Consider the following 27,667-nt stretch of genomic DNA (forward strand, 5'->3'; position numbering starts at 1 on the left):
GGGGCCAATGATAACCTGAACTTACAAAATATAAGAGGACGGTTAACCCAAAAAATAACAAAAGAAATTCAAATCTAGAAGCTTAACTAGTCACAAAAGAATACAAGTATCACTAATAAATATGGTTTTCGGTAGGTTGACAATGGTCTTTTCACTTGTTGAAGAACAACCCTCTCCTCCTTCCTTTTTTCTTCTCACCAGCCTACAACAAGTTCAACAATGAGATCCAAAGGAGAATGTCACAAATAATTGGAGCTTGAAAACTGATGTTAGAAACAAGCTAACAACTAATGAAGAAAGAAAAACATTTACATCATGATTTTAGCACCAATTCTTGCCACTCATTACCTTGACAATTAACTAGCCATCTAAGAACTTCACTGATTTAGCCACGAGAAGAAGACAAAATGCTCTAGAAATTTCATCGCTGAATTCCCAAAACCATGATTTAGTATCCACATGGTATTAATTGACATCTGTAAGCATATGGTCACCCTCAAAGACTGGCGTATCAATACTCTTCAGTAATGTACACAGATCACATAATTTTTTTTATGATGGTGGTGTTAGGGTCAGCTTTCGCGCACCTCAATTATTCCACCGGCTACCTACTACCTCCCACCAGCACAACTACCAGGTAACTTTGCCCACCAAGGCTAAGACAAATGGGAAGAAACCACCTAGTGTTTTTTGCCTAGGAAGAAATCATAATGATGCCGCAGGAACTTAAATGGTAGGTACTAAAAGAAGCAGCAACAGGTTCCAATGTCAAATATGTGAAGAATATAGACGTGCCACTCCACAAAAATAACACTAGATCATAAAGAAGCATCTAACACATGAAAGATATAACACCAGATACGCTGATCGTTGATCAATAAAGATCCTGTGTCGGTCTCATGTACTGGAGCTAACTCTATTCCGTAACTCTTTTGCTTAGCATCTGCCTGATGCTCTTTAATGATATCTTTTTACTTCAAAAAAAAAAATCCTGTGTCGGAATTTGATTAATGAAAAGAGAGCCTTTTGTGCAAAAACAGTTTTGCGGCTTTTGCCAATCAACAACAACTATGCCTCAGTCCCAAACAAGTTGAGATCGGCTATATGGATCCTCACTTCTTTCTTTAAGCTCAAGTCATATCATAATCACTACCAAAGTAACATAAAAGTGAATAATTGTCAACCAAAACGTACAAATTCATGTGTGGGAATCTTATATCAGATGCTAGCTGAGTTTCATGCTAAAGCAAAGAAATAAAAGAAAAAGGTACAGTACAGATCTCGCCGGAAGAGCTTTTGGTGCTAGCTGACAGAGCTCTTCGTGCAGAGAAATTCACAGTTTTACCAAGACATACAAATTCACGTGGTAATGCACCTATCAGATGCTACCCAAGTTTCTTGCTAAAGCAAAGAAATAAAAATTACATGATCTGAACCATGACTAAGAATAGGAGTAAAAGAAAAAGAGCACATGACAGATCTAGACCACAAATGCATTATGTTGTAACACTCAAATAGCCCGTAAATTTCATTTGAACCTAATAGAATACATGTATCATTCACATCATATTATAGAAATAACTTTCAGATTGTAGAAGTCATACCCTTATAATAAACAGTCTCATGGTTAGGACAATTGTATCCCTTGAACTGCAAAATAGAGCCACATGTCACTTAAATAGAGAAAATGAATTTTATGATAATTTGTTGGAAAAAGTAAAATGTACACACGCAGAAGAAGAAAGTGAAATATAAAAAAGGTAAAATGTCAAGATGACATATTGATGTGACATGAATGCTTCCCAACAGAAGCAGAACATAAAAATGATAACAGGTAAGTAAGGAAGTCAAGAATCCGCTATGTGTTGCTTCATCTGGGTTGAAAGACTTCGAGAAGCAGATGTTAGAACCACTTGAAAAACTCTTTTTAAAAGCTGGATTGTCCATAACTATGAAAAACGAACATACCAGTTGTTTTTTTCCTTTTTCTTTCTTTATTTCAGTCTTTCTTCTTCTTTTCCCTTTTTTTTGTGGGGTGGGGTGGGGGTGAGTTGTGATTTACCAGCTAATGTCTCCTTGATCATTCTCAGCCTTCAAAAGATGCTCAACTCCCCGACTATCGAAGATTGAAAATTCCGTAGGATTTCCATATGGAATAGAAACCTAGAAGACAACAGCATAAAATGGTGAGAACGGAGTGGAGATTTAGGAAACAATAGAAGTTATAGCACTATGAACTAAAACTATTATTTGTAAAATAGACGTCCTGAGAGAAACATTATACAACTAAGTACCCATCAATTACAAGAAGCTTATGTGTCTCTTTCTAGTGTCTTTACATCGGAAATAAGAGCCATCATCTATTACCAATGCTTCTTAAGCTTTTGATGGAGTTGGAGTTGCCAGCTTAGCACTTCCGTAGGAAAGCAGTTTATCATCCTTTACCTTTATGAAGACCCCAAAAAGTTTAGCATTTTATCCTCCACAAAATGTACAACTTTACTAAGACATAACAGAAAAAATGTATGCAGTCACTAAGAAGTTGAGAAGGTTGGAGAAACAAATTATTTTGTCAAAGTTGTTCCCTGTAAAGTTCAGTCAAATGTGAAAAACCCTTAAACATGCTGAAGTTACTGGCTGAAGCACATTCCAGCCAACTTTAACTACACAGAAATAAATAAGTGTATATACATATAAATGGATATGGGTCTTGCTAACATACTGCCTTCATGGCAAATTTCTCCAGTCAATTTCATATATCGAATTGCGCCGTCCATTTTTTTTCCTCCGATATCTCTCTTCTCCGTTTCTTTCCTCCATCATCTTTTGTTGTGCTTCCGTTTTTATATTTTCCTTCAGTCGTGAGTATAGCCAAGTGCTTCAAAAACAAATTGAAAGATATGCATATCAGATTTGCAATTCCGTCAGTTCAGTTTCAGACTCCGGAATTCCTTTCTTGTCAAATATCTTTCTCTGGTGAACTCGTTGTCCTTTCTTTGTTTCACTGTGCCACTTCTTTTTCTGGGTATACTCTCCCTTTTTTCTATCGTAATAGCAACTCCAACAACCATTATCGTTTGTCGGATCTCCATTCGAGCCACCATCAGTTTAAGTTTTCAAACCAGTAATGGGACCCCAAGCCTGAAACTGGTGTGATTGCTATTCTTAAAGTTAATTAAAAAGTTAATTTCGCCGGAATTTTTTGTTCGCGACAGATCAAGATGGAAACTAAAGGAGAGAAAGAGATTCTTTAGGCCAAAAGTACGAAAATAACCCTAGAGTGGTAGAGTGACAAAAGCAATTTAAAGGGCAATTAATGGAAATAGAATTTGGGTACAATGCTATACATATATATATATGTGTATATATATATATACACATACACAAAAAAAAAAATCATTTTTAGCCTTTTGATCACCACCCTAGACTGAGATTTAGATCTAAGCACAGAAGGGACTAAGCCAGATATATTCCTAAAAATTACCCACAAACTCGTAGACTTCTGTGACAAAGCACAGTACATTATCCAGCACTGCCTTCCACCAATAAAAGAATACAAAGGTAAATGGAAATATAAGTGTCAAGTACAGAGTTCAACAAACATATCTATTACATTGACTTTTTCCTGACTGATGCCAAAGGTACAACTCACTGAGGAATATGCTTTCCGAATATGGTCTGTGGATATGACAAACTTTCATCCTTGAAGCTACTTAAATTCCTGTCTAACTTGGATGAGATATTGTTGCTAAATTCTGTGGGTCCCAACAGATGGAAGTTGTTCAATGCAACTAAGAGAAGAACTGGAAGTATTTATGACCTATATCCATTTCGGTTACTAGTGGGCCTCCTTTACAGCTCTAGACATCCAAAGTTCAACAGAATTAATCTATGCTCAACCAAGAATTTTTTATTTTTTTTTGATAAGGTAAAAGTTTCAACCAAGCAAATGTTTGATCAAGCCCATGGTCTACCTCAGTAAATAAATAAGGGAGAAATCCTCCGGAAGAGGGACTCTCATGATATAGGGACAAGTTCCCTAAATTTATTTATGTGGCGGATAATACTCCTTAAGCTGTGAGGAAAAGTAAGTCCTGGGTCAAATAGTAGGGAATATTCCATCTCCTGAGGGTGAGAAGCATCAAATCATGGAAGGCTACCTTTTGCTTGCAGATTAAACTAGTGAACGATAGCAGGCACAATTAGAATGAATACTTCAATGAATATCCTCGCATTCAAGAGACTCATGTGCATCTTCAACGCCACTCACCAGAGGGCTCACAAACATGGAGTTGGAGAGGTGTACAGATACGTCACAAACTGTTCATGTATACATAATTTAAGGTATACAGATACGTCACAAACTGTTCATGAATATAAAAAGGCAAAAGACAAGAAGACATACAATTGTAGATTGAGAAAACTTCTCACTGACTAGAACACCACCAGGCCCATTACCCTTGATGCTGTAACCATCTCTCTTGATGGCCAAGGTAGCAGGCTCCCATATATCAAGATATCGTGTCTGTACAACCAAAAAAGATAGAGCAAGGGAAAGCAATAGATCAACCAGAATAATTATTTGTGATCATAAGAAACTGAATAAGGCCATCATGATATTATCCACACCTAGAAACTCACAAATTTCCTTACCGACAATGAAACTTTATACGAAGCATGACCACTATAAAGGGTTTTCTCTATGCAACTATGCATTACAGGATCTGCAAACATGGAAAACAGAGAGTTCATACAAAATGACTTCAAAGTATGTGGAGCAACCAAACAAAATTAAGCCCAAGCATCCCCAGATTTTAGCTTTCCTGTATTTATTGTGATTCATGCAAATATAAGACAGGAAACGTATTTGGCTCATGAAATCGTGACAGTCCACACAGGCATCACTAAAGATGTAGGTAAAAGTCCAAGGAAAAGATTTTAATCACCCCGAAGAAGTGTCATATATTGCTGTCTCACTATATGAATAGAGATAAGTTAGAGACTGACAGAAGGTCAGTGGATTTTCCCTCCATAGAGCTTAGTCCTTAGAAACAAAAACTATTCCCAGATAATAAAATAAAGGGAAAGAGAAAGAAACAGCTCGCAGAATGATGGACAGATCTAGACAAAGCTCCCAATACTACCCCAACATTGTAGCATCACTTGCGAAAAACAAGATCAAGCAAACTCTAAATAGGGTTCTTTTCACCTTTCTCTATAATCAGTATGAAAAAACAGATCAAGCAAATAGAATATTGATCACTTCAGAACCCTGACGAAGCAGCTATGAAACTGACTGAACCCGTGTTAACCACATAACAAATTTCAAAAACAATCCTCCCACCATCTTGTTAAATAGTGATGAAGACAAAATTACGTAAATTAAATGTGCACTCTCTAACAGTTTAAACTTTTAGATGAGATGGTCATACACTTCAATGTGGTACCAAAGCAAGCAGAGGTCAAGTCTAACTGCCGTCCATTATCAAAAGGGAGTTTTAGCGTGCTTGGCTCATGAAAAAGAAGCAGACCCACACATGAGGGGGCGTGTTGAAGATGTAATTAAGTAAATAAAAATATGCTCTCCAACAACTACCTTTTAGATGAGATGGCCACACATTTCAATAAACAGAAAAGCCTATCTTTCTCCTTCTCAGATGTATGATGAAACACTACCAAAGAATAAAAAAAGAAAAAGAATAAGAAACTACTGACAGATTAAGCACTAATTCAAGCTTGCATCCTTAAACATTTATTCAATATCGACAGCTTTCAAACTCGAAAATCCAACTTTTATGAAGTAACATGTTTGCTCCAACATGGAGAATGATAGCAACAATTCTAAGGGGTTCGCATATTTGTCTCCTAGTATTGATGGAAAGAATATCGACTTCTGTAATTTGCAAAACGGTCAAAAGTTTCAAATATTGGATGAGAATCGTACCACAAGTGATCTTCCTATGCTCATTTGCAAAGACCTTCACGAGTTCACCCTGATAATCAAAAGAAGAAAAATCATTGCAGTATTTCCCTTCAAGATAAACCCAAAAAAAAGAACAGCTTTTTTCATTAGAAAAGAAAAAAGAACAGTTTTTATAAATAAATAAAACCACATTCTTTTTGCAGTCTTCCTTTTTTTATTATTTTATACTAAAATAAGCACCAAAGGATGTTTAGAAACTGCAAAGTTGGATGTGAATGGTTGCAGTTTCACCCTACACCACTTAGGTGCATGGCCTTCTTCTTCCTCCCACCCAAATTCACCTCCCCACCCCCCCAAATGAAAATTATAAAAAAAAAAAAAAAAAAAAAAAAACTCTACAAAAAGGCCATACACGAAATATATTATGTTGACAAAAGGCTTGGAATTTTATTTTTTTTCTGAAAAAAGAAAAACAGTAGCAAGTATGCCATCTCAACAAAAAGCACTAGAAACCATATGCCCTCCTTGCTATTTCAGGTGACAGACACTTCCATTTTGGAATGTTGAATAACATAGAAGACTTCAATGAATAATGAAATTTTGAGCTTTGACAACTCTCGGTATGCTAATATCCCTGAGCATTTCAAATTAGCACAAGAAAATTCCTTTTCCTCTAGCAACAACTTAACACTTCAACATCCAACTGTATATTGATACTTCCTCCGTTTCAATTTATGTGAAACACTTTCTTTATTAGTCCGTTCCAAAAAGAATTGACGCATTTCTATATTTGGAAAAAATTTAACTTTAAAATTTTCATTTTACCCTTAATGAGAAGCTCTTACAGCCACACAAATGTTACGACCCCATAAAGCTTTTACCCTTTAAGTTTTTAAGACCACAAGTTTCAAAAGTTTTCTTTATTTTTTTTCTTAAACTTCGTGTTGAGTCAAACTACGTCACATAAATTGAAACGGAGGGAGTACCTTATTCCATCAACATAAAAATTATAATATGTCAATGAAATTAAGATGAGATGGAATACGACCTTTTCTCAAAACTTTATAGGTAAAGGTTCACTGTTTTGCTATCCAGAAAACATAAATTGAAGCAGAAGATCAATAAATGAAAAAGGGATAACAAATAAAAAAACCTTGTAATTGTAATTGTCCCGAATTTCGAGCTGTACGCCTGAACTTTGTGGGGGTCCTACGACTACTCCCCCACCCCCAACCCCTCTTTGCCCGAAGTAGTATAAAATACCACCTTTTCTGACCAGCACCAATATTAAGGAAACATTGTATCTCACACACCCAATCATATTTTGGCACATAATTTTTTAACGCTATTTTTAGAACCACCAGAAAAAATTTACCTCTTTTTCTTTTCCTCTTTCCTTTTTCCTTTTCTTTTTCCTTTTCTTTTTCCTTTCTCCTTTTTTCCTTATCTCTGCCAGAAGCCTGCAGGTCGAATTGTCTCACCGACAAACAATTACTGCGGATAGTCATGATGCATGGAGATGAGGAACGGGGGTAAATGGTGTTTTTTCCATTAAGTCCTATGATGAGAAGCTTCTGATTTAGAGAGGAGTCTGCTTTTCCACATATTTCGATATGATCCCGAGGGTACCGAGAAAGGTGTATTTTTTCCCTTGGTTAGCTGCGAGGGGGTGATACTGATGGCAGAGAATTTGAGGAAGAGGAAGATTACATGCATTAATTGGTGTTTCATGTGTAAAGACTCGGGAGAAGATGTGGATCACCTTCTTTTACATTGTGAATAGCGTCTTGTTTATGGTGGAGAAATTCTGAAACGGTTCAATCTGAGTGGGTGATGGCGGGCACTGTGAAAGAAACTATGTTTAGCTGGGCGTTTAGAAGACGAAGTCACGGAAGAGAAGATGCAGAGGCATGGGATGTCGCTCCTCTAGCACTTGCGTGGAACGTATGGAGAGAGAGGAATAGAGAGCTTTTGAAGGAGTAGAGAAAGACTTTGTACACTTGAGGAATAGCCACTTTTCCCTTGCTTCCTTTTGGTGCACCCATGAGGTTTCTATTTGTATAGATGATTGGTGCCATTGGTAGAAAACCATGACTTTTTGTAAGGTTTTCTATTTTATGCTATACTTCTTGTATACGGACACATTTTTGTCATTTCCTTAGGAAAAAACAATTTAGCTTATCCAAAAAAAGTGTGCTGGTGTAGTTGATCTGAGCAATTCTGGTGGTATCAAGCTGAGATCAACAGGAGCTTCCCGTTTATCCATGTTAGCTCTGATACTTCATATCCAACGCTCACATTTTTTTACGTCATCACACCACCTTCCTCTTCTCTCCCTCAAAAACAATCACACAGAGACCCACCAAAAAACTAATTGATATCAGCTGCACCAATTTGCCAAGATTTGACCCAGGAGAGATTCAGACAGTCGAAAACTGTGTTGGCCAAGTTGAAGTTTCTATTTCCATTGACAAAACCACATAAACAGAGAAGATAAAGAAGAGAAGAAATACAAAATAGAAATGATCGGGGAGATCCTGGAACAGCTGGTAGAAGCCAAAATTCTTGTGGAAACTTCGAAGTTTATCACCAACCCCCAACCCCCCTTTTTCTGCAACCTTTTGTGGTTTAATGGTGTATATCTGTTGTTCAAGTTCAACATCCTTGGCCAAAACAATACTCCACTTTAAGAAAGGAAATATGGAAGCGACATTAAGAAACAAGATCTGGAAAGTTGGGGCTCCAGCGATGACATTTCTTGTGATCTTTGAACTTTCGCGATCATGAATGACTTTCGGTGAACTTTCGAGTCTTATAATTCTGTATGGAATGAGGAGCCTAGTAGAATAAGTTTTAGTTTAATTATTCTTAGAACTGTCAGTTCATTTTGCTAGATTGTTTTGTTTTCTGGTTTTGGGTAGTACTGGGGCGGAGCAGGTGACAGTGTGTTTTTATGAAGAAGAAGAAGAAAGAGAAAAATGAAAAGAAAAAAGAAAGAAAAAGAAAAAGAAAAGTAAAAGATAAATAAAAAAAGTACAAATGGAAAATGAAAATAGATTTGGGGCAGATGTTTTCATTCTCACATGCTAGGAGTGCATGCAAAACATAGTAGGTGCCACATGGGCTCAAAAGGTGGTACTTCTATCACTTCGAACAAATATAGGGGGTCATAGGACCCCGCGAAGTTCATGTGCACAACTGGAAATTCAGGTCAAGTACCAGGGTTTATTTATGTATTATCCCAATGGAAAACGAGAAGGGTAGACCAAGCATCTGGAAACAAATCATAAGAAACAAGAAAGATGAAGTCAAATCAAAATTTTCCACCGTTTTCCTCCTTTTTTCCTTTACTCAAACCTCGCCCTTTTCCACCTTTCTGCATTTTTCTATTCCTTCCATCCCAAAAGAATGGCAGAGCTTCGACTACAAAGGGTATCTAATTTTCAGCAAGAATTCAGGCATTGATTTCTTAATTTCTTAAAAATAAAATTGATACTCATAAACTACTTAAAACTTACTAAAATCACAATTCTATTAAAAAAATTAAAATGTTCGAAAATTTTTACTCAAAGAGAATTGTCTGATTTCACAAATAGTAATTGTGCAAACAAATTAGGATGGATGGAGTTCAAGATCTAAATCTTAAGATTCGGAGGTACGGATCCAGATACGGACACGGGTGCGAAAATTCGGCTAAAAACAATTCAAATATCTAAAAATAGAGTTATAAAAATGTATAGATTATGAGACATTATGTGGAAACTTACAATGTGTTCCAAGGAGAAAATATTGATCAAGAGGAGATCTGAGAAGTAGATAAAAGGAAAAGGATTGAAATAGAAATTTCTAGATACAATGTATTCCATTTTCTTCAATTTCACCCTAACTTTTGTTTTGATTTCCTGTCCCGGATTTCTCCGTCGAATTTGGTCAAAGTAACCAAAACCGGTTGACTAGATCCGATACGGATCACACACCCACATCGTGTTCGAAATGGACGCGGCATCGAAAGTAAAGAGTCCGAGCAACTTAGGAGGGAAGCATGGAGGTTTGATACAAAGAGACAGCAAAGGGTAGAAGCAGTACCTTCCGCTTCCGGTTGTCCAATGGCTGGACTTCAATAGCAAGGTACGTATCAACGTCATCAGCAGTGACAAGGTATGTCGGTTGTTTTGCCCCTGTCACAACAGTGCCACGTGGCCTCAAAGGAGAAATAAAGTAAAACAGATATGTGAATTGTTTAGTGACATACCCTCTATATAGTTGAAAGATCCATCCTCTAAATGACGAACCCACTGCAAGTTCAAGAATAGCCAAAAAAAAGTAAGTTTAAACAGAAGGCTAATAATATACAGCATGAAAGATCAAGTGATAAAAGTGGAATCAAAAATCAGAAACAGCAGGAAAGGAAATGATTGAGGAAGGAAGCTAGAAAGGCTGAAGCACGAAACACCTCAAAATTGCAACTGGTTGTTCCATTAATAGAGTAGCCACAAGCTTGGAGTGCCTGTCCAGGATAAGCTTCACCAGAAATTTGGAGACCCTCTATTGCAGGCAGTGCCTCTTCATCTGCGGCTGAAAAATGCTCAAGTTTAGGGCACAGTAGCCAGCATAAGGTCTGACCTATTTTAACAAAACCCTAAATTGGGGAAAAACACAGTTTTCCAACTGTTTTCCTAATCCTGGTAAGACGTGGACAGTATAATAAACCCTACAGTGAAGCTTATTTGATTTCACATTTCACTTTAACCTTCTTATCCAGAACGTTCCATTTTGGTTCAGTTCAATGGGCTTCTGTTTAAATTACATTTCCCAGGTCTCTCTACAGGTTAAAAAAAAAAGAATAACAGCAATCAAAGGAACTAAAATTTCACCTTCCGAATAGGAGGATGAAGGTTCCTCGAGAACTGGTGGCAGATAAGGATACGATGAGCTTGGATCATCTAGCTGTGATGTATATGGTGAGCTTTTATGGGCCCAATTAGGCTCTATATCGTTTTGATGTCTCCCCATCTCAGAATCATCCATCTCATTGCTGCTGATGAGATCGCTAAAAGTGACTTGCTTACCGGGTGTTTCTTCACTTTTAGGCTTCAAATGCATAGTACCTGCAAGTTGTGATGGTATGACTTCGGTCGTAGTATTCCTGTAGAATCAGGCATATTAAAGACCGAATGAACAACGTTACCCACAATGGAACAAAATCAATAAACAAAGTGAAATCAAGCAAATCGTACGAACCGTGAAAATAAGCAAATATCAGAAAAGCAATCAAAAGGAGAACCATGATACAAGCACAAACTGTAGAAAGTATGAACATCCTCTTGCAAAAAGACCAAGTTTATACTCATGGAAACAAATGTTTAACCAGAGAGATCAGCAAATCAACACAAACCAGAATACCACATATGAGGGAGAAAAGAGTAGTAGATGGAGTCCTAATCTAGACTGAATTTATGTTTACAACTGCTAGTGCCCAAAAATTAGTCCACAGGTGATCAAGTGTTGCATGATGCTCTTAACAGTTGTGATTTGCCTGCAACTTTCCAGTTCACAACTATGTTGACAATCTTTATATTGGTCATGCAACTGCAGACAAAGGCTGAGACGATTCCATATAGCTTGATTGGCAAGACTGTCATATGGTTAAATGATGTTAACAAATTCTTCCAGACAGTCATACATTGTAACAAGTGAAAGAGTTAAAAGTAAAGCTAATTTCATACCCCAAGAGAGAGGAAAAATAGATACTTAAATATAACTTTACAAGCAAATGCCTTGTAAATCATAAGCTAAAACGGGAGTGAATTCAATATCCAATACATAACGATGCTGATATTAATCCAACTCCTTAAAAGCGAAAAGAACTGATGACTTCCAGTTGGGATCATTTTGCACGTCATTGTTTGAAGCGCACACAGACTTCTCTGAAGCGCATTACGAAGACCCATGAAACGATAACCCCTCACTTCAAATCGCTTCATCGTTCTAAGCGACGAATCGATGCTTTTAAATTTTAATAACACTGAATACAACTTATCCACTCAAACACTCTTTTAATCTTCAAGAAAGTCAAACAATTTCATCTAAATTGGGATAAAGGGAGTCTACTAGAACCAGCAACCTCAATTAACCAACAAAAGCAAATAAAGACAGAATCAACCTATACAAGCACCATGCCTTCACAAAAAAAATAAAAAATAAAAATAAATAAATAAATAAAAGAGAATAAGAAGAAGAATCATTCCCTTGATAAGGAAACATACAACTATTGTTTATCCTAAACAAAATTTTGGAGAATTTGAGCTTTCCTAATCTTTTCCTGGGTATTAAATTTATTTTTATGTAATCTATTTAATGGCACATACTATGAATCATTATTTTCATCATTTTCCAATGAGCCAGAAAAAGTGGTTGGGAAATACAACTTATTTGTGGAAAGATGGGAATATGATTTTGCCATCAATTTCATCCAAAAATGACCAAGCATTTGGAGAAGTCAATGATAACAGAACCCACCACCAAAAGCAGATGGTTGGAATTGTACATTCAGTTCACAGTAGCAGTCTCCATTTGACCAGGCTCACCTGCTTGTAAGAGGTGAATACCTCCCCAAGTCATCAGTCTCCAGATTTATTGCAGCATCACGGTTTAAACCACTCTGAGAATTCCTCAAGGGATCCCATGTTGTTGTAGTCTGGGGATCTGAAGAAAGAGGAGCCTTTTCACTGGAATATGCTTGTTGTGGTACTAGTTCAAGGCCTTCTTTAATCTGTAAAAGAACATGGGAAGTAAGAAATCCATCGTACGTTGGAAAAAGAATTCCTTCAACATATTATGTCACTGAATATTAGACTTGCCTCAGCAGAACGAGGAGGTGATTGAGCAAAATTTGACAGGTTTATATCCGATCGCCAAGGTGTCATTTGGTACTGAGACTCCTTTAACTTTGCCTACAAAAAGAGTACCTATATATCTTTAAAATGTTCAATTAGGGAAGGGAAGTTTATATCCACGGGACCAGTGGTCAGAATGAACAGAATGGGTACTTCCAGCAAACATACCTCAGTAACAAAGAGCTTCTCTTGTAAATGTCTAAACAGAACCTGCAATATTTTGCTTATTGAGCTAGAAAAATTATATTGGTATTTAGAATGGTTGAGTTAAATAAACTCTACCATACATTCCATCAACACTGTTACAAGTTTGGAAATCATGGTTTTTTTTTTTATTTTATTACAATTGATACAACCATCAGAATCAATTTTGAACATTATACTTGTTCTCCCCTCTTACTTTGTCAACAAATTACATCTTGAACTTTCACTTCTCTTAACTTCAGGCCAGTTAATGGAAATGAAGATAATATGATGACAAGACTTACTGAAAAAGAAGACGAACAAAGATAAAACTTGATACAGCAGATAGGATAATATGTTTGACCCATGAAATGAGACTATTTAGTGGTCCCTGTCTTATGTAAGGAGTAAGAATGCTGACAACTTATACCGCATGTATGCTGCCGTATGAGTCACAAAGATGAGTCCTAGAGGATTAAAACTATAAAATGTTACACTCTCTACTTTTAGAGAACTCTTAATTTGTCCATAAAGATAAATCATTGGGTATTGGAATGAAATAACCCAACTAGAGTGGAACAGATATAGAAGATTCATATATAGCTGCTCCCAACTAACTTCAGATTGAGGCATACTTGTTGTAACGTGACACTAAGCAGTGATTCCAACTAATCATACAACTTTTGCTGATCTGTGGAAGAGTTAATCAGTTTACACTGCTAATGTAGTATTTGCTTTCACATATAGCATCTATATGATGCAACCCCTTGGTGCCTTGCATATATTAATTTCCTTTCCTTGTGCATCTGTACAGGGAGTGGCATAGCGTTGGTTCCTTTAATAAGTGTCTTTCTCATCCAATCCACAGGCGCGCGCGCACACAGAGACAGAAAGACATGTATATATATGTATGTGTGCGTGTGTGTGTATATATATAGTGTGTGTGTGTATATATATTTATACACACACACACACACACATATATATATATATATAGAGAGAGAGAGAGAAAGTCATGTTTACCTTGACATTACTGACAATTGATTGGGCATCAGTTACGGGTGGCTGAAGAGAATACTCTGCAAGAAGCGGCAGCAAAGATGATACAAATGTTGATCTTTCTTGCTGTGCAGCCTGAAGAAATACATGAACCTCAAAACAGAATCATGGAATGGGAAAATATTTGCAATAAAAAGAATCAGATAGCAGCTCAACAGCTTTACTGACAAGTAACTTGGTACAGCAGGCTGGCCCTGATTATCAAACACAAAGTAACAAAAATTCTAGTCGTGATTCAACAAAGTTGCTGAATATTCAAAAAACTGTGCATGCACCTTCACAAGAAAAAAAAATTGTAAGTGAGAAATCCCCGAGGGACTGGCGCACGGATCAAAATCTGGTGGATAATGGGCCTGTCTCTTTACCCTTATCCACCTAAATACCAGGCTTTTGTTTGCGGCAGGGTTCGAATCCTATCACTACATCAAAGCTCAGAGGGGGAGGCGGAGGGCACCTTCCCAAGAAACAATTGAGCTAATCTTCAGAAATTAAGCTCCCGTTTGGCCATAGATTTTGCCTTCAGTTTTTCAAAAAAAAAATTTGAAAACATTATTTCATTATGAAATATGATCATGTTTTGGGGAAAAAATTTTCAAAAAGTTCCAAGTTCCCAAAAACTGGTTTAGGGCAGTTTTTGGGTGAAATTTTTTCTTCCACTCACAAAACTTCAACTTTTCTTCAAATAAAATGCATGTTCAAACACAGCTTTAACTTTCAAAAATTATTTTTCAACACAGCTTCAAAAACTCTTTTTTCAAGTTTCAATTAAATATATGTCCAAACGCTAGCTAAATCTCTTCGGTATAAAGTATCAAAGCCATAGAACATAAGTTGATCGCAAACTGATAACATAGTATGACTAAAACAAAACTAGAGAGAGAGGTAGATAGCTACATGAGTGGGTATGTGGGAGAGATCCAAATAGAAGAACAAGGAACATTCAACAAAATATGAGATCACAAATAATTCTTAAAAGCAACATCTTCAACCCCTACTCACCAAGCAGCAACAAGCAAAACCAAAAATTTGGATTACAGGGCACTAATGAAAAGAACTGATCATATTCTTCTCCATAAAGATTATAAAATCACTAACACACTAATAGATAAACATAACAAAGCAAAATATTAGTCCCTGTGAATGTACAGGCATACCTGCAGTGCATATGTAAGACGTATATTTTCCTCAATTATGTCTTGTCTGTACGATATCGCTTTAGATGCAGCATCAACAAGATCTTGTTGCTGCTGATCGAAGGCCTATACACATATGAAGAGCAAATAACCTCAGTAAGTTCAAGGACTAGTAAGAAGATGGATTAACAAACAGAAAATGAGTGGAATTGGTAAGTATGACAGTCACTCTGACCCACCATGCGCATATATGCAATTCGCTTTTCCAGAACATATTTCTCGTTGCGAATTTGTGCTTCCTACCAAAAACATAAACCATTCACTTTGACAATGAAATAACAAAACGAAAATGGTATACTAAAAACACAGGCTCTTATTTACCTTGATGGAATATTCAGAAAGATGTTTCCTCAATTGTATAATCTCCTGTTCATGCTCCTGGATCTTCAAAACAAGATCCTAGAATGATACATTACTTATAAATAGGGGGGGACTCAGTATGAATTGTTAGAAGACGAAATTTCATCATAGTGACAGAGAGGGACCTGCTTCATATTGCTGCTAACTTCGGCCACTGGTATCAGACCTTGTCCAGATAAATTGAGCCGTCTGTCATATTCTGCTTCTATTTGATACCTACCTAAGCCAGTCTAATGTCACTATTTCGGTTTGTATCTATGAAGAAAACTGCTGCCTTTATCTCTTTTCTCAAACATTATTAATACAGCAGCGGTAACACCTAACTTGTAATGTCTGCGCCTGGTAAACTGATGTTTAGATGATGAATTGTACTTATGCTAATACCTGTTAGGTGAAAATGATGCCGAAGGTGATGAGAAATGAGAGACGCCAGAATTATCAGTTGTTGTCTGACCACCAGGTAGTGCTCTCAATGTACCATTCACCTTGCTATATTCGGTGTGGCTTTCTCCCTGATTTTTAAGAGTCAAGTTCAAATCATTTTGCCTGGGATCTTTTGCAAGAACCATATTACTAGACAAATTATGTCCTATACTGTCCATGTATGTAAGTTCAGGAATTTGACTTCCAAAACCCAAAGTTGATGGATGAGCTCCATCAGCCTCATTAAGATGATCCAACTGACCAAGAGAACAAGGAGTTTGACCTTTCAGTTCTCCTGATCTCTGCAAAATGTGGAGACCCCAAATATTATAAGAACCTTGGATACATGAGTGGAATTAAAATTTCTTATCATAAGACTATTGACTATGTTCACATTACACTATTTCAAAGAGGTGCCGGTTGCACATATTGTATAATTTAATAAGAAGAGGCAAGGAGTCACAGAATCTTATCCGAAGCAAAGTCTTAAAAGTAGAACATTAGCACGACAACAGATTTGGTTAAATATCTACCAAACAGAACCGTGAGTGAAAATAGAAAACTTTGACAAAAAACTAGAACTGGCACATAAAACTAATCCATTTAACTCCTTGATGATCATGTCAGTCCAAGGGATAATATTGTACACATAATTAATTACCTATATGTTGGCAGTACATAAGACGTACCAAGTTGAAACATTGCTCTAAACAGTAATGACAGGACTTTTCTGACCAAAAAGAAAAGGAAAGTTCTCTTTCATTACTATTTGGGGCAATGCTTTTTTAAAAAAAAGGTTCTCTGACAGAGAACTCCAAAGCTAGTTAAATACAAGCATATGCCATTTCACTGTATTCATTTTCTTCTAGGGTTAGTGTACACCTAAACCTACAATCTTAGAAAGTGCAACAATATCGACTTAAACACTGTTGCAATTATAACAAACAGTAATTACACATTTTTATTCATTGAAAATGAAGCTAAAAGCTATTCAGCCATCCTCCTTTTCTTTTACAGTTAATTTCTCTTTCCTGTTTGCTGCCTTTTATTTCATTTTCTTTTCCTTTTTTCTAATTGTTAAAGTTAAAGTATATTAACTTCAGCAACAAGAGTGGCGCTGCAAAATAAGTACAAGAAGAGGCTACATTACGAATTGAGTAATGAGCTCAAGAAGTCAATCATGGCATCTACGTCATTTGCAATAGCCATGTTCTTGTAACACCCACTATCTGAAGCCTATGTGCAGACTTATAGCTTGTTTGGCCAAGCTGGAGAAATCAGCTTATTTTGAGAAGTGCTTTTTTCAAAAGTGCTTTTGAAACAAGTACTTTTGGAGAGAAGCAGTTTATGTTTGGCTAATCACTCTGAAAAGCACTTTTGAGCAATAATTTGTGTTTGGCCAAACTTTTCAAAAAGTGCTTTTAAGTATCAAATTACGAATAAGGACATGAATAGATTTACTTAATAGTTAATATTATGAGCAAATAAATAATCTCAAAAATTTGTTATTACATGCAATAATTAAATCTTTTCATTTTATTTAAGTACAATATGAAAATAAAATTTAAAAGTACTTAATTATTTTAATATAAGTTAAATATATTAAAAATCATTCAACAAATATAAAAACATTCACCCCTAAAGTTATTATATATTAAAAAGCTATCCTAAAAATAATAAGAAATATTTATACCTTAATATCCTAAGTATTAGGTTTGACGGTTATTTTAGTATATACTATATTTTGTTAAGGGTATTTTTGGTAAGAAGAAAAGTCAAAACTGCTTCTGCTTCTGCTTTTGGAAAGAAGCTACTTTTTTCTGCTTCTCAAAAACTGCTTCTTCTTCTTCCCAAAAGCACTTTTTTCCCCCAAAAAAGCTTGGCCAAACACCTCAAGTTAGGAAAAAAAAGTGCTTTTGGGAAAAAAAGCACTTCTAGCCTTTTGAGAAGCTTGGCCAAATAGGCTATTACTCAGTGAGAATGAGACAAACTTATTACCACTACAACAACAACAACAAAAAAAAAAAAAAAAAAATAATCAGTATAGTCCCACAAGTGGGGTCTGGGGAGGGTAGTGCGTACGCAGACCTTACCCTTACCTTGAAAGTACAGAAGTTTCTGATAGACCCTAGATGAAAAGAAAGCAGTAGCAACAAAACTTATTACCAATAATGTCGGAAATACAAAATGACTTTTGTGCTCATATGTTTAAAAGAGATTATGGTACTTGTATAAAAAAAATCAAATATGTAATCCTTGTAAAGGGCAGCTCGGTGCACTAAACTCCTGCTATGCGTGGGGAAATGGCCGGTACGCAACCTTACCCTGCATTCCTGCAAGAGGTTGTTTCCACGGCTCGAAGCCGTGACCTCCTGGTCAAATGCGTAATCCTTGTAATTGGAAAAAAAAAAAAAATAGGGAGGGTCTATGGTGCATGTACTACTTGTCACTACTTGTCGTGACTGCACTGAAAATTAGGGGTGCACTTCTATCAATAGGCCCAATGTGGTCTGGCCCTTCCACGGACCACGTGCATAGTGATCTTACTGCACCGGGCTGCCCCTTTTTTATAATGGTAAACCATTATTGGGACATTAACTTCCCCACACTTTTCCAAACTGGCAGCTCGAAACTACTGCTGACTTCCTTCATCTTCTGTATAGATGTGATCGTCACAAGAACCAGAAGCAGAAAATCGAGTATCCTTTGCAAGTAAAAAGTTGTCTGCTCTCCTAGTTATAAATTTGTTATCACATGGGATAATCATTGACAGAAGCAATCTTCAGCAAACACTAGTCAAGAGCTATAACTGAGATTTCTGTTAACTTATCCTCTTTAACTTAATCCAGGCTATGTATTGCAACTATATTTGCACTCTGTATTGTCTTCCTCCCCCAATCTCCTCATTTGTAAATCAAAGCACTTTGATGATCCATCCACCAAAATACAAAAACAATACATAAATTTAGTCTTAACCACTATCTGCTTCAGTTCTTTGGAATCATACTACAGTTCTTTTTTTCTTTTTTCTTTTTTTCGCTTCAGTGGATCCTTTCCTTCCATCACCAAAAAAATTTTGTGTGGTAATTATCCAAGTTAACCAAATTATTTTAATGAATGTTACTTTTTAATTCACCGCGGTGTATGGGTTAGTTTGCGCGCACCTCGACTAATTCCACGAGGTACCTACTACCACCCACCAACACAGGTATAATTCAGTCCAAGGTTTGGACAGATGGGAAGAAATCACCTAATATTTTTATTTTTTGCCTCTGATGGGATTTGAACCTGAGACCTCATGGTTCTCAACCCATTTCATTGACCATTAGGCACACCCTTGGGTGCAATGCTAGTTACAACCTTAAACAAATAGATTAATGATCTAGCAGTATGTTCTCTGTCTATGGAAGTTACATTTAACAATTCCTTAAGGGGGGTAAAATGATCATATTTAAGTGGCAGCGAAAACCTAATCGGCATAGACGACGTGCTAACTGCTATTGACATCAACTCTGCAACAACTATTACCAATCCTCAATCTCAAGCAAGTTGAGGTCACAGGCTCAAATTTATAGTCTACCAAATGTTGTACAACCATGTATACCCTGACTACCTTCTGCAATTTCAGAGTTGAATTATTCAACTTAAAAGTGAAGCTAGATGGTCTGCTTTATGAACTGCTACCTTTAAGTAGAAGTACGGAGCAGCTAGCAATAGCTGCCACCTTTTTATCAGCTGTTAGATCCCTACGATCTAATATAGTAGGGAATATAGGTATTGTCACTAAACATGTGTAAGTCTAGCAAAGGGCACTACATACATAATGTCGAAGTGACACAAAAAGTGATGCTTTGCATTTGCAGGTAACAAACAAAAAATTGGATTGCAGTGAAGGCTACAAGTGGAAGGGTATTAGAAGATAAAAGATAACCAGCATAATGATATTCAGAATTTTTCATATTCTGGAACCAAATAACGTAAAGCATAAGACAACTTTAGTCCACAGAGTAACCACCGATCTGATTATTTACTTACAAATATTTCAACTTCCAGAATCTTCTTTTGAAGTTCTGTTCTTAATCGATTATTCTCGTCAACCTGTAAAAGAAGAATACAGATAGGATCAGCAGACAGTCCTCTTCTCTTTGTGTGTGTGTGTGCATATTTTCATTTTTTTTTAATAGTGAAATCAATAAACAGCCTTAGATCTCATCAAGAGCCCACATCCCATTATTGAAGCAGCCACAAAACATAAAGGATTCAGGCGTGACCAGTAATGAACATAAGAACAAACCATTCCATCTCCTTCACACTGCAAGTTTTTGATATTCAGCTAATTGCCCAAAAGAAGAAAGAAAGATAAGAGGAATTAAACATCCGCAGACGAATTTCCAAAATTTTAAAGCACTGTTCTTCTCGACTCTCATGGTCACCTCCAGTTCCTTCCTAACATCCTGAAGTGATATGTGTATGTAATAATAGCAGTAATAATTGGTAATAGTTCAGCAATCATCCTTGACTACTACTTTATTGCGCACACTAGCTTCATTTGAGATGACAGAATGCAGGTAAATGATAAACACTAAATAATACTGGAAAATCCAGAAATCCTCTTAAAGCTTGAGGAAAACAGCAATAACAACAATAAACCCAGTATAATTTTACAAATAGGTTCCGGGGAGGGTAGTGAGTACACCAGATCTTACCCCTACCTTGAAGGTAGAGAGGCGGTTTCCGATAGACCCTCGGCTCAAGGAAAGATGCAAAAAAAAAAAGCAATAGCAACAAGCAGTAACAACAACAAGATAATAAGAAACCGAAACGAAAGGAACAACATGTAAAATAGAAATCTAACAATAATAGAATACGAGACTAACAATAATACTACTGGTATGGGAAATAAACACTCTCGACTACCTACTAGCTTTCTACCTTAATCCCGACCTTCACACCTTCCTATCAAGGATCATGTCCTCGGTAAGCTGAAGCAACGCCATATCCTGCCTAATCACCTCTCCTTAATACTTCTTTCGCTTACCTCTACCTCTTCGCAGACCCACCAAGGTCAACCTCTTACACCTCCTTACTGGGGCATTTGTGTTTCTCCTCTTCACATGCCCAAACCATCTAAGTCTCGCTTCTCGCATCTTGTCCCCCACCGGGACCACTCCCACTCTTGCCTGAATATCTCTCAACATCCTCATTTCTGCTACTTTCATCTTCTGGACATGGGAGTTCTGACTAGGCCAACACTTCACCCCATATAACATAGTCAGTCTAACAACCACTCTATAGAACTTACCTTCAAGGTTAGGTGACACATTCTTATCACATAAAACACCGGACGCGAGCCTTTATTTCACCCACTCCGCTCCAATACGATGTGTAACATCCTCGTCAATCTCCCCATTTCCTTGGATAATAGACCCAAGATACTTGAAACTATCTCTCTTAGGAATGACTTGTGTATCAAGCCTCATGTCCACGTCCGCTTCATTGGTCACGTCACTGAATTTGCACCCAAATATTCTGCCTTGGTCCTACTCAGCTTGAAACTTTTAGACTCCAGGGTCTGTCTCCAAACCTCCAGTCTCACATTAACACTGTCTCGCTTCTCGTCAATCAGTACAATATCATCCACAAATAACATACACAATGGCATCTCGCGTTGAATGTGGCGCATCAGTGTGTCCATCGCCAAGGCAAATAAAAACGGGCTAAGAGCTGACCCCTAGTGGAACCCCATCACAACTAGAAAGTGGTCCGAGTCCCATCCCCCGCTGTCTTCATCGGGTTTTAGCTCCATCATACATGTCCTTAATCACCCTAGTGTAAGCAACATAAACACCTATAGCCTCCAAACAACTCCATAGAATCTCCCTAGGACTTCGTCGTATGCTTTCTCTAGATCAATGAACACCATATGCAAGTCTATCTTCCTCTCCTTGTACTACTCCACCAACCTCCTTATAAGGTGAATGGCTTTCATAGTCGAACGCTCCGACATCTGAACTGGTTTTCGTAAATAAACACACTCCTCCTCACCCTCGCTTCCACAACCCTCTCCCAAACTTTCAAAGTGTGGCTAGACAGCTTAATACCCCTATAGTTGTTGCAATTTTGGATATCACCTTTGTTCTTGTACAACGGAATCATCATACTCCACCTAATTTTTCAGGCATCTTCTCCGTCCTAAAAATAATATTAAACAACCCAGCAAGCCATTCCAAGCCTGCCCTGCCCGCGCTCTTCCAAAATTCCACCGGAATTTCGTCTGGCCAGGTCGCTCTTCCCCTGCTCATCTTACGCATAGCCCTCTCAACGTCCTCAATTTTAATACGCCGACAATAACCAAAATCTCGACGACTCTCGGAGTGCTCCAAATCACCCAACATAATATCCTTGTCCCCCTCTTCATTAAGGAATTTATGGAAACATGTCTGCCATCTACGTATAATATGTGCCTCATCCATCAATACTCTGCCTTCGTCGTTTTTGATGCACTTCACTTGGTCCAGGTCACGAGCCTTCCTTTCTCTCACCTTGGCTAACTTGTACAATTTCTTGTCCCTACCTTTGTCCCTAAGTTCTTCATACAAACGTCCAAACACTGCAATCTTAGCCGCCATAATCTCTAACTTCGCCTCCTTCTTAGCCTTCTTATACCACTCCCTATTCGTCCTCTTCTCCTCCTCCTGATGAAAGATTTCTGGAATTTTTTCTAGTTTTTGAAAATTGGAAATACTTTTCAAAAGTTTTTTCTAACCAAGCACGGCTAGAGAAAAGTTTTTTAGTTTTGCAAAAAGTGAGAAACTACTCCAGAGGTGTTTTTAAGTTTTTGCAATAATTGAAAAGCTTTTTACTAATGGCGTCTGGTCAAAAAGATTTTTCGAAATAATCATTAGAACTTTCAGTAAACAAATGGCTAATTAACTCAAGATTTTATTTTTATAACAATGGTGTTTTGGCCAGCTTGCGTGCAGCTCGACTAATTCCATAGAGTACCTGCAACCTCCCACCAGCATAGGTACCAGTAGGGTTGTCAAAACCATTCTAAAAACCGACCGAACCGAACCTAACCGTACCGATTATTAGGTTTTTTGAGTAAAACCGTAGGTTCCAATATAAATTTATAATCGTACCGAAATTACAGTAGGTTTTTTAATATTATAAAAAATAGCAAAAAAATATTGAACTGTACCGAATAAATTTATATGTATAAAACATACTTTATATCATTATACGTTAAGTTCATTAATATTTTAGACTTAAACCTTGGGCCTTGGGGTGGATTCAGATGGAACAACTATAAGATACCCAACCTGCCCTACAACTATTAAAACAAAGGTATTATACATTATTTAAGCTTCTCCCAACGGCAATTGTCGGCAAAAAGCGAAGGTATCTTCTTTCTGTTTCTCCTCCATTTTTCAGATTCTTTTCCATTGATTTGTGAACTATTCTGTTGATTCATCTTAATAAAGACGAACATTCAATAGTTTGGTCATAATCAATTATACGATTTGCTAGAATTTTTCCCCATAGAATTTATATGATTGTATTTGCAATGTACTTGTTATATTACTTCTTTGCTTTATTAATGATAATTGGATTGAAGTTCGAAAGGGAAAAGGAAAGATGCTTGGTAAGTTCTATTTTCACTAACATGTTTGGTCATATGCTCACGTGTAACTGTAAGGATAGTATCACTGTTGTCTTTGCAAAAACTTTAGTAAATTGCCAAAGAACATATGATAGCAAACTGCTTCCAGTATAAAAAAACAATCTTTACTTTGAGTTTAGTGGCACAGTTTATATGGAATTCTCCATATTTTGTAAAGAAATATATACTCATTGCGTTATATTAAAGCTTATTATTATTTTATATAATGAATTAGATATTCGTGCGACTCTTAGATGACATTATAAAAAAAGTACCGATATCGAAGAGAAATAGAGATGATTGGTACGGTTTTGACAAGTCTAATTTTGGTTATGCATAATAGAGTAATCAAGAAAATGGTATGATATAATTTTTTAAAAATAACTGCCCGAACCGTACCATTGACACCCCTAAGGTGACAGATTGGAAGAAATAACCTAGTATTTTTCTCTCCACTAGTATTTGAACCTGAGACCTCATGGTTCTCCACCCACTTCATTGACTATTAGGTTACACCTTTGGATGCCTAATTAACTCCAGAATTTTTATTTTTTATTTTTTTTTTATGAAGTTAAACTCCAGAATTGTTTTACCTAGAGTATAATTTGATTTGTCATGAAATTATTTATCTCTAAGCAGTACTTAAAGTCCCAACTCTAGAGATTACATCTCCAAAAAATCGTGTTTTCAGTAAAATCAAAAACTTATTTCTATAGTAGCTCAAAGACATTTCACTCGTTAATATTGTACAGACATATGTTCTAAATGCTATATCAGGGATAATAAGCTAGATGCCAGCTAAAAAGATCCATACAAAATAAAAATGAATGCAATGTTTTCCAACAACATTATTAAGCCTTTCACTTTTCTCCTTTGTAATTACAACCACTCTTCTTCATCAAAAAAATTACAATCACTCCCTTATCCCATTTTATTATTATGCTATTTGATAAAGTATGATTTGAGATTACCCTGGCTTATGATCTGAGAATACCCTGGCCATTGCAATTTGATTCACACCCTTAAACACTTCACTCCACTCAGTAGAGATAAAAAATCTTTCAATTATACTGGCTTGATCTTCCCCTCTAGACCATGTGAATTGTGCTCCCTGTAAAGCATGGTCAATAACAGTAGCTTTAGTACATGAGTTAGTGTTATTTGTGTATTTTTGTATTCCTTGACTTCTATGATTACTTGTTGTTGCTTTCGTTTCGGTTTTCTAATCGCAGTACTTAGTTTTAATTTTGTATTTTTGCTTCAGTTTTCTAATTTGTGTGCTTGTTGTTGCCCTTCTTTTTACTTTTCCTTAGCCGAGGTTCTACCGGAAACAGTCTCTCTGCCTTCTTGAAGGTAGGGGTAAGGTATGCGTACGCACTACCCTCCCTAGACTTCACTTGTGGGATTACACTGGATTTTTTGTTGTTGTTGTTGCTATTTGATTATGTTGTTATGGATTCACTTATGGCAAGGAAGACCTTTGATAAGAAAGATCTTTGATTTTTCTGCTTGTTATAACGGAAAATCTTTTGAATTTGTTTAAAATTTTATCTTTAAATTCCTTATAGGCCTTTTAAATGGACAGTTTTTAGTATGGAAAACCCCCTGATTTTTTGTTTGTGATCATGTAATTTCACTTTAGAGTTTCGAGTTCCTTATAAGCCTCTATAAAAAGGTTGTTGTTGTTACAATCTACAAGCAAAGATCAATAACTCCCACCCCATTCCTATTTTTCTCTCTCATAATACCATAATTAATAACCCGCCTTACCTATCTCTCTAGCCTTTTGCCCTGTCTATTTAGTTTCCTCTAGGCATGTAATATCAACTCTCCTTCTTTTTAGGGTATCCACTAATTCCATCGACTTCCCTGTCAATGCACCAAAATTTAACTATTAAGTACCAACGCCTAATGGGGAATAGAACATGTGACATCGCTGAAGGCTCGAAACCATTTGACCACCTTTACAAAGAGAGAGTTTACCTATATGGCCTCTAAATTCTTAATGAGCTAGAACTACTTATCAAAAAAAAAAATCTAATGAGCTAGAACTACATCAAAGTCCGTTTTTTAATGATACATCAGAAGAACCAAACATGTATGTCCTTCTAAGGTAAACTCTGTAAATATTCAAGCTGACAACATGATGAACCAAAAGATACAACAATAATTACGTCTCAATCCCAAGCTAGTTGGGGTCGACTATATAAATCCACTCAATCCATTTCACTCCTTTTGGACCGATTTCATTCCAATACTGAATGCTCCATTAACCAAAAGATAAGTAAATAAATAAAATTATGATACAGCATGGTAGGAAACAACACAAAGATCCTTCCTTTCTCCATTACATAACAACCCAATTACTGTTTTAAGAAAACTTCAAAATCCAGAAACTCTTTTCATCCCTTTTTGGACAAGTATACAACCCTTTTTTCACATAAGTAGACACCCTTCAATATGGAACTTTTTGATTGATATACATTCTGAAGTTTTTTGGGGGAGGATCCATTACTATAAACTGTAAGCAAAAGAAAAATATACTAAGAGACCTACTCTGAACAGGATCAGCACCCAGATATAGTAGCATTACAACCACAACAAGGTACAACTCAACAGAACCATGGAATATTTCACACTATAAGCATTAGACTATATGCACTAGAGACTGTTGGACAGGACAGTGACTGATGTATCATTTATCTATCTCTAGACTACCTTTTTGCAATTCAGTTTGCAAAACATGGCATAGGTTGTTTAAAATGGACTAGAGTTATCCATCTTGGACAGGACAAAGATTAAGGTCTAGGACAACAGCTTTATCTAACATATGAAACTAAGAGACTTAATGCCACATTCAACATTGTCTTTCAAAATCCTATTGGTATGATTGAAGTCCATTTGCAGCTTACGTAGCTTCTATTTGAGATACACAAGATAGCTCTTTTAAAGATTACGCCTGCTACCATAAGTCCATAACTATGGAAATTTACACTTGCATTGAATACAATAGAGAGAAGAGAATACACATAAGCAAGAACAAAAATTTCAACTTGCTAGAATTTTTAACTCTTTGAAACCTCAAAATGATATTAGAGTCTCCCCCATCTACAATTTAATATCTAATATTACCTAGCCAAATGCAGGCAGCTTAAAAGATCATAACCATCAAACAATCTAGAAATCAAAAACTAAAATTAGAACGTTCCAAACAGACTCATCATCAGAATAATTAAAACCCACATTCAGGTGGGGGAAGGAATAGCAAACCTGTTGCTTAATGGTGGCTTCAGCAGCTTCAACTGCTTTCAAAACCTGAAACAGCCCGTCATTGTTCTTTGGAACATTATTTGAATCATTCAAATTCAATCCCGCAAGTTTAGGCACCAAACTGTCTCCTCCATTTTCCATATCTCTCTCACTCTCTTTCTCCTCCCTCAACCTTCAACACTTATCTTCTTCACTACAAAAAATCTCTATCAGAAAATGGTATAATAAGCACAACATAATCCATACAATTTTTACCCATGTGTATTTACAACCCTATTCCCTATAACTTCAAGAAAATAACATAAATGAAACAAAACCCCAATACCCATATAAAATAAGTAAATAAAATATTAGAAAACAAAAAGTACCTCAGTTCCCTATTGAATACATTGAAGTAAGGGAAAATAAAGCTGATAAAAATGGGGGAATACGTAAATAGATACAGGAAAAGTAGAAGAAGAAGAAGAAGAAGAAGAAGAAGAAGACTTGGATATGGTGGTTTGGTGGGGGTGGGGTGATAGTCTTGTGATTGGGGGGTGGGTGGCGAAGCACGCGGGGTTTATCTGTCTTTCGGCCTTTTCTGTCGTCTTCTTTGTCTCTTTAGGATTCTTGCCCGAAACGAAGTTAACTCAGAATTTCCGCCTACTTGCTACGTCCCTCCGTTTCATTTTACTTTTTAATTCGGGCAGAGAAGAAT

At 36.6% G+C, this 27,667-nt stretch overlaps 1 protein-coding gene across 22 annotated transcripts; it reads right to left on the reverse strand.

Annotated features, from left to right (window-relative positions):
• LOC107798275 (uncharacterized) lies at positions 1-27,667 on the reverse strand. 22 transcript variants are annotated; one of them, XR_012704652.1, is made up of 23 exons: positions 27,339-27,636; positions 26,971-27,163; positions 20,073-20,135; positions 15,999-16,339; positions 15,740-15,830; positions 15,576-15,653; positions 15,434-15,493; positions 15,216-15,320; positions 14,026-14,136; positions 12,988-13,029; positions 12,784-12,876; positions 12,511-12,695; positions 10,798-11,069; positions 10,377-10,498; positions 10,176-10,218; positions 10,010-10,101; positions 5,945-5,993; positions 4,654-4,724; positions 4,406-4,525; positions 2,368-2,445; positions 2,063-2,163; positions 1,605-1,650; positions 1-202 (listed from the first exon to the last, which is right to left on the reverse strand). XR_012704652.1 is itself a non-coding variant. In XM_075242517.1 (22 exons), the coding sequence occupies exons 2-22, from the start codon at positions 27,109-27,111 to the stop codon at positions 152-154; spliced, it is 2,064 nt and encodes a 687-aa protein (XP_075098618.1). In that variant the 5' UTR covers positions 27,112-27,163; positions 27,339-27,667; the 3' UTR covers positions 1-151. The 22 variants fall into 22 exon arrangements, 19 of the variants coding, with proteins under 19 accessions (XP_075098618.1, XP_075098625.1, XP_075098623.1 ...); XM_075242517.1 differs by lacking the exon at positions 2,368-2,445 and having other exon boundaries at positions 15,999-16,126; positions 27,339-27,667; XM_075242524.1 differs by lacking the exon at positions 2,368-2,445 and having other exon boundaries at positions 10,377-10,492; positions 15,576-15,632; positions 15,999-16,126; positions 26,971-27,158; positions 27,339-27,657.

Source organism: Nicotiana tabacum, chromosome 21 (assembly GCF_000715075.1).
Source record: "Nicotiana tabacum cultivar K326 chromosome 21, ASM71507v2, whole genome shotgun sequence".
NCBI classification, from domain to species: Eukaryota; Viridiplantae; Streptophyta; class Magnoliopsida; order Solanales; family Solanaceae; genus Nicotiana; species Nicotiana tabacum.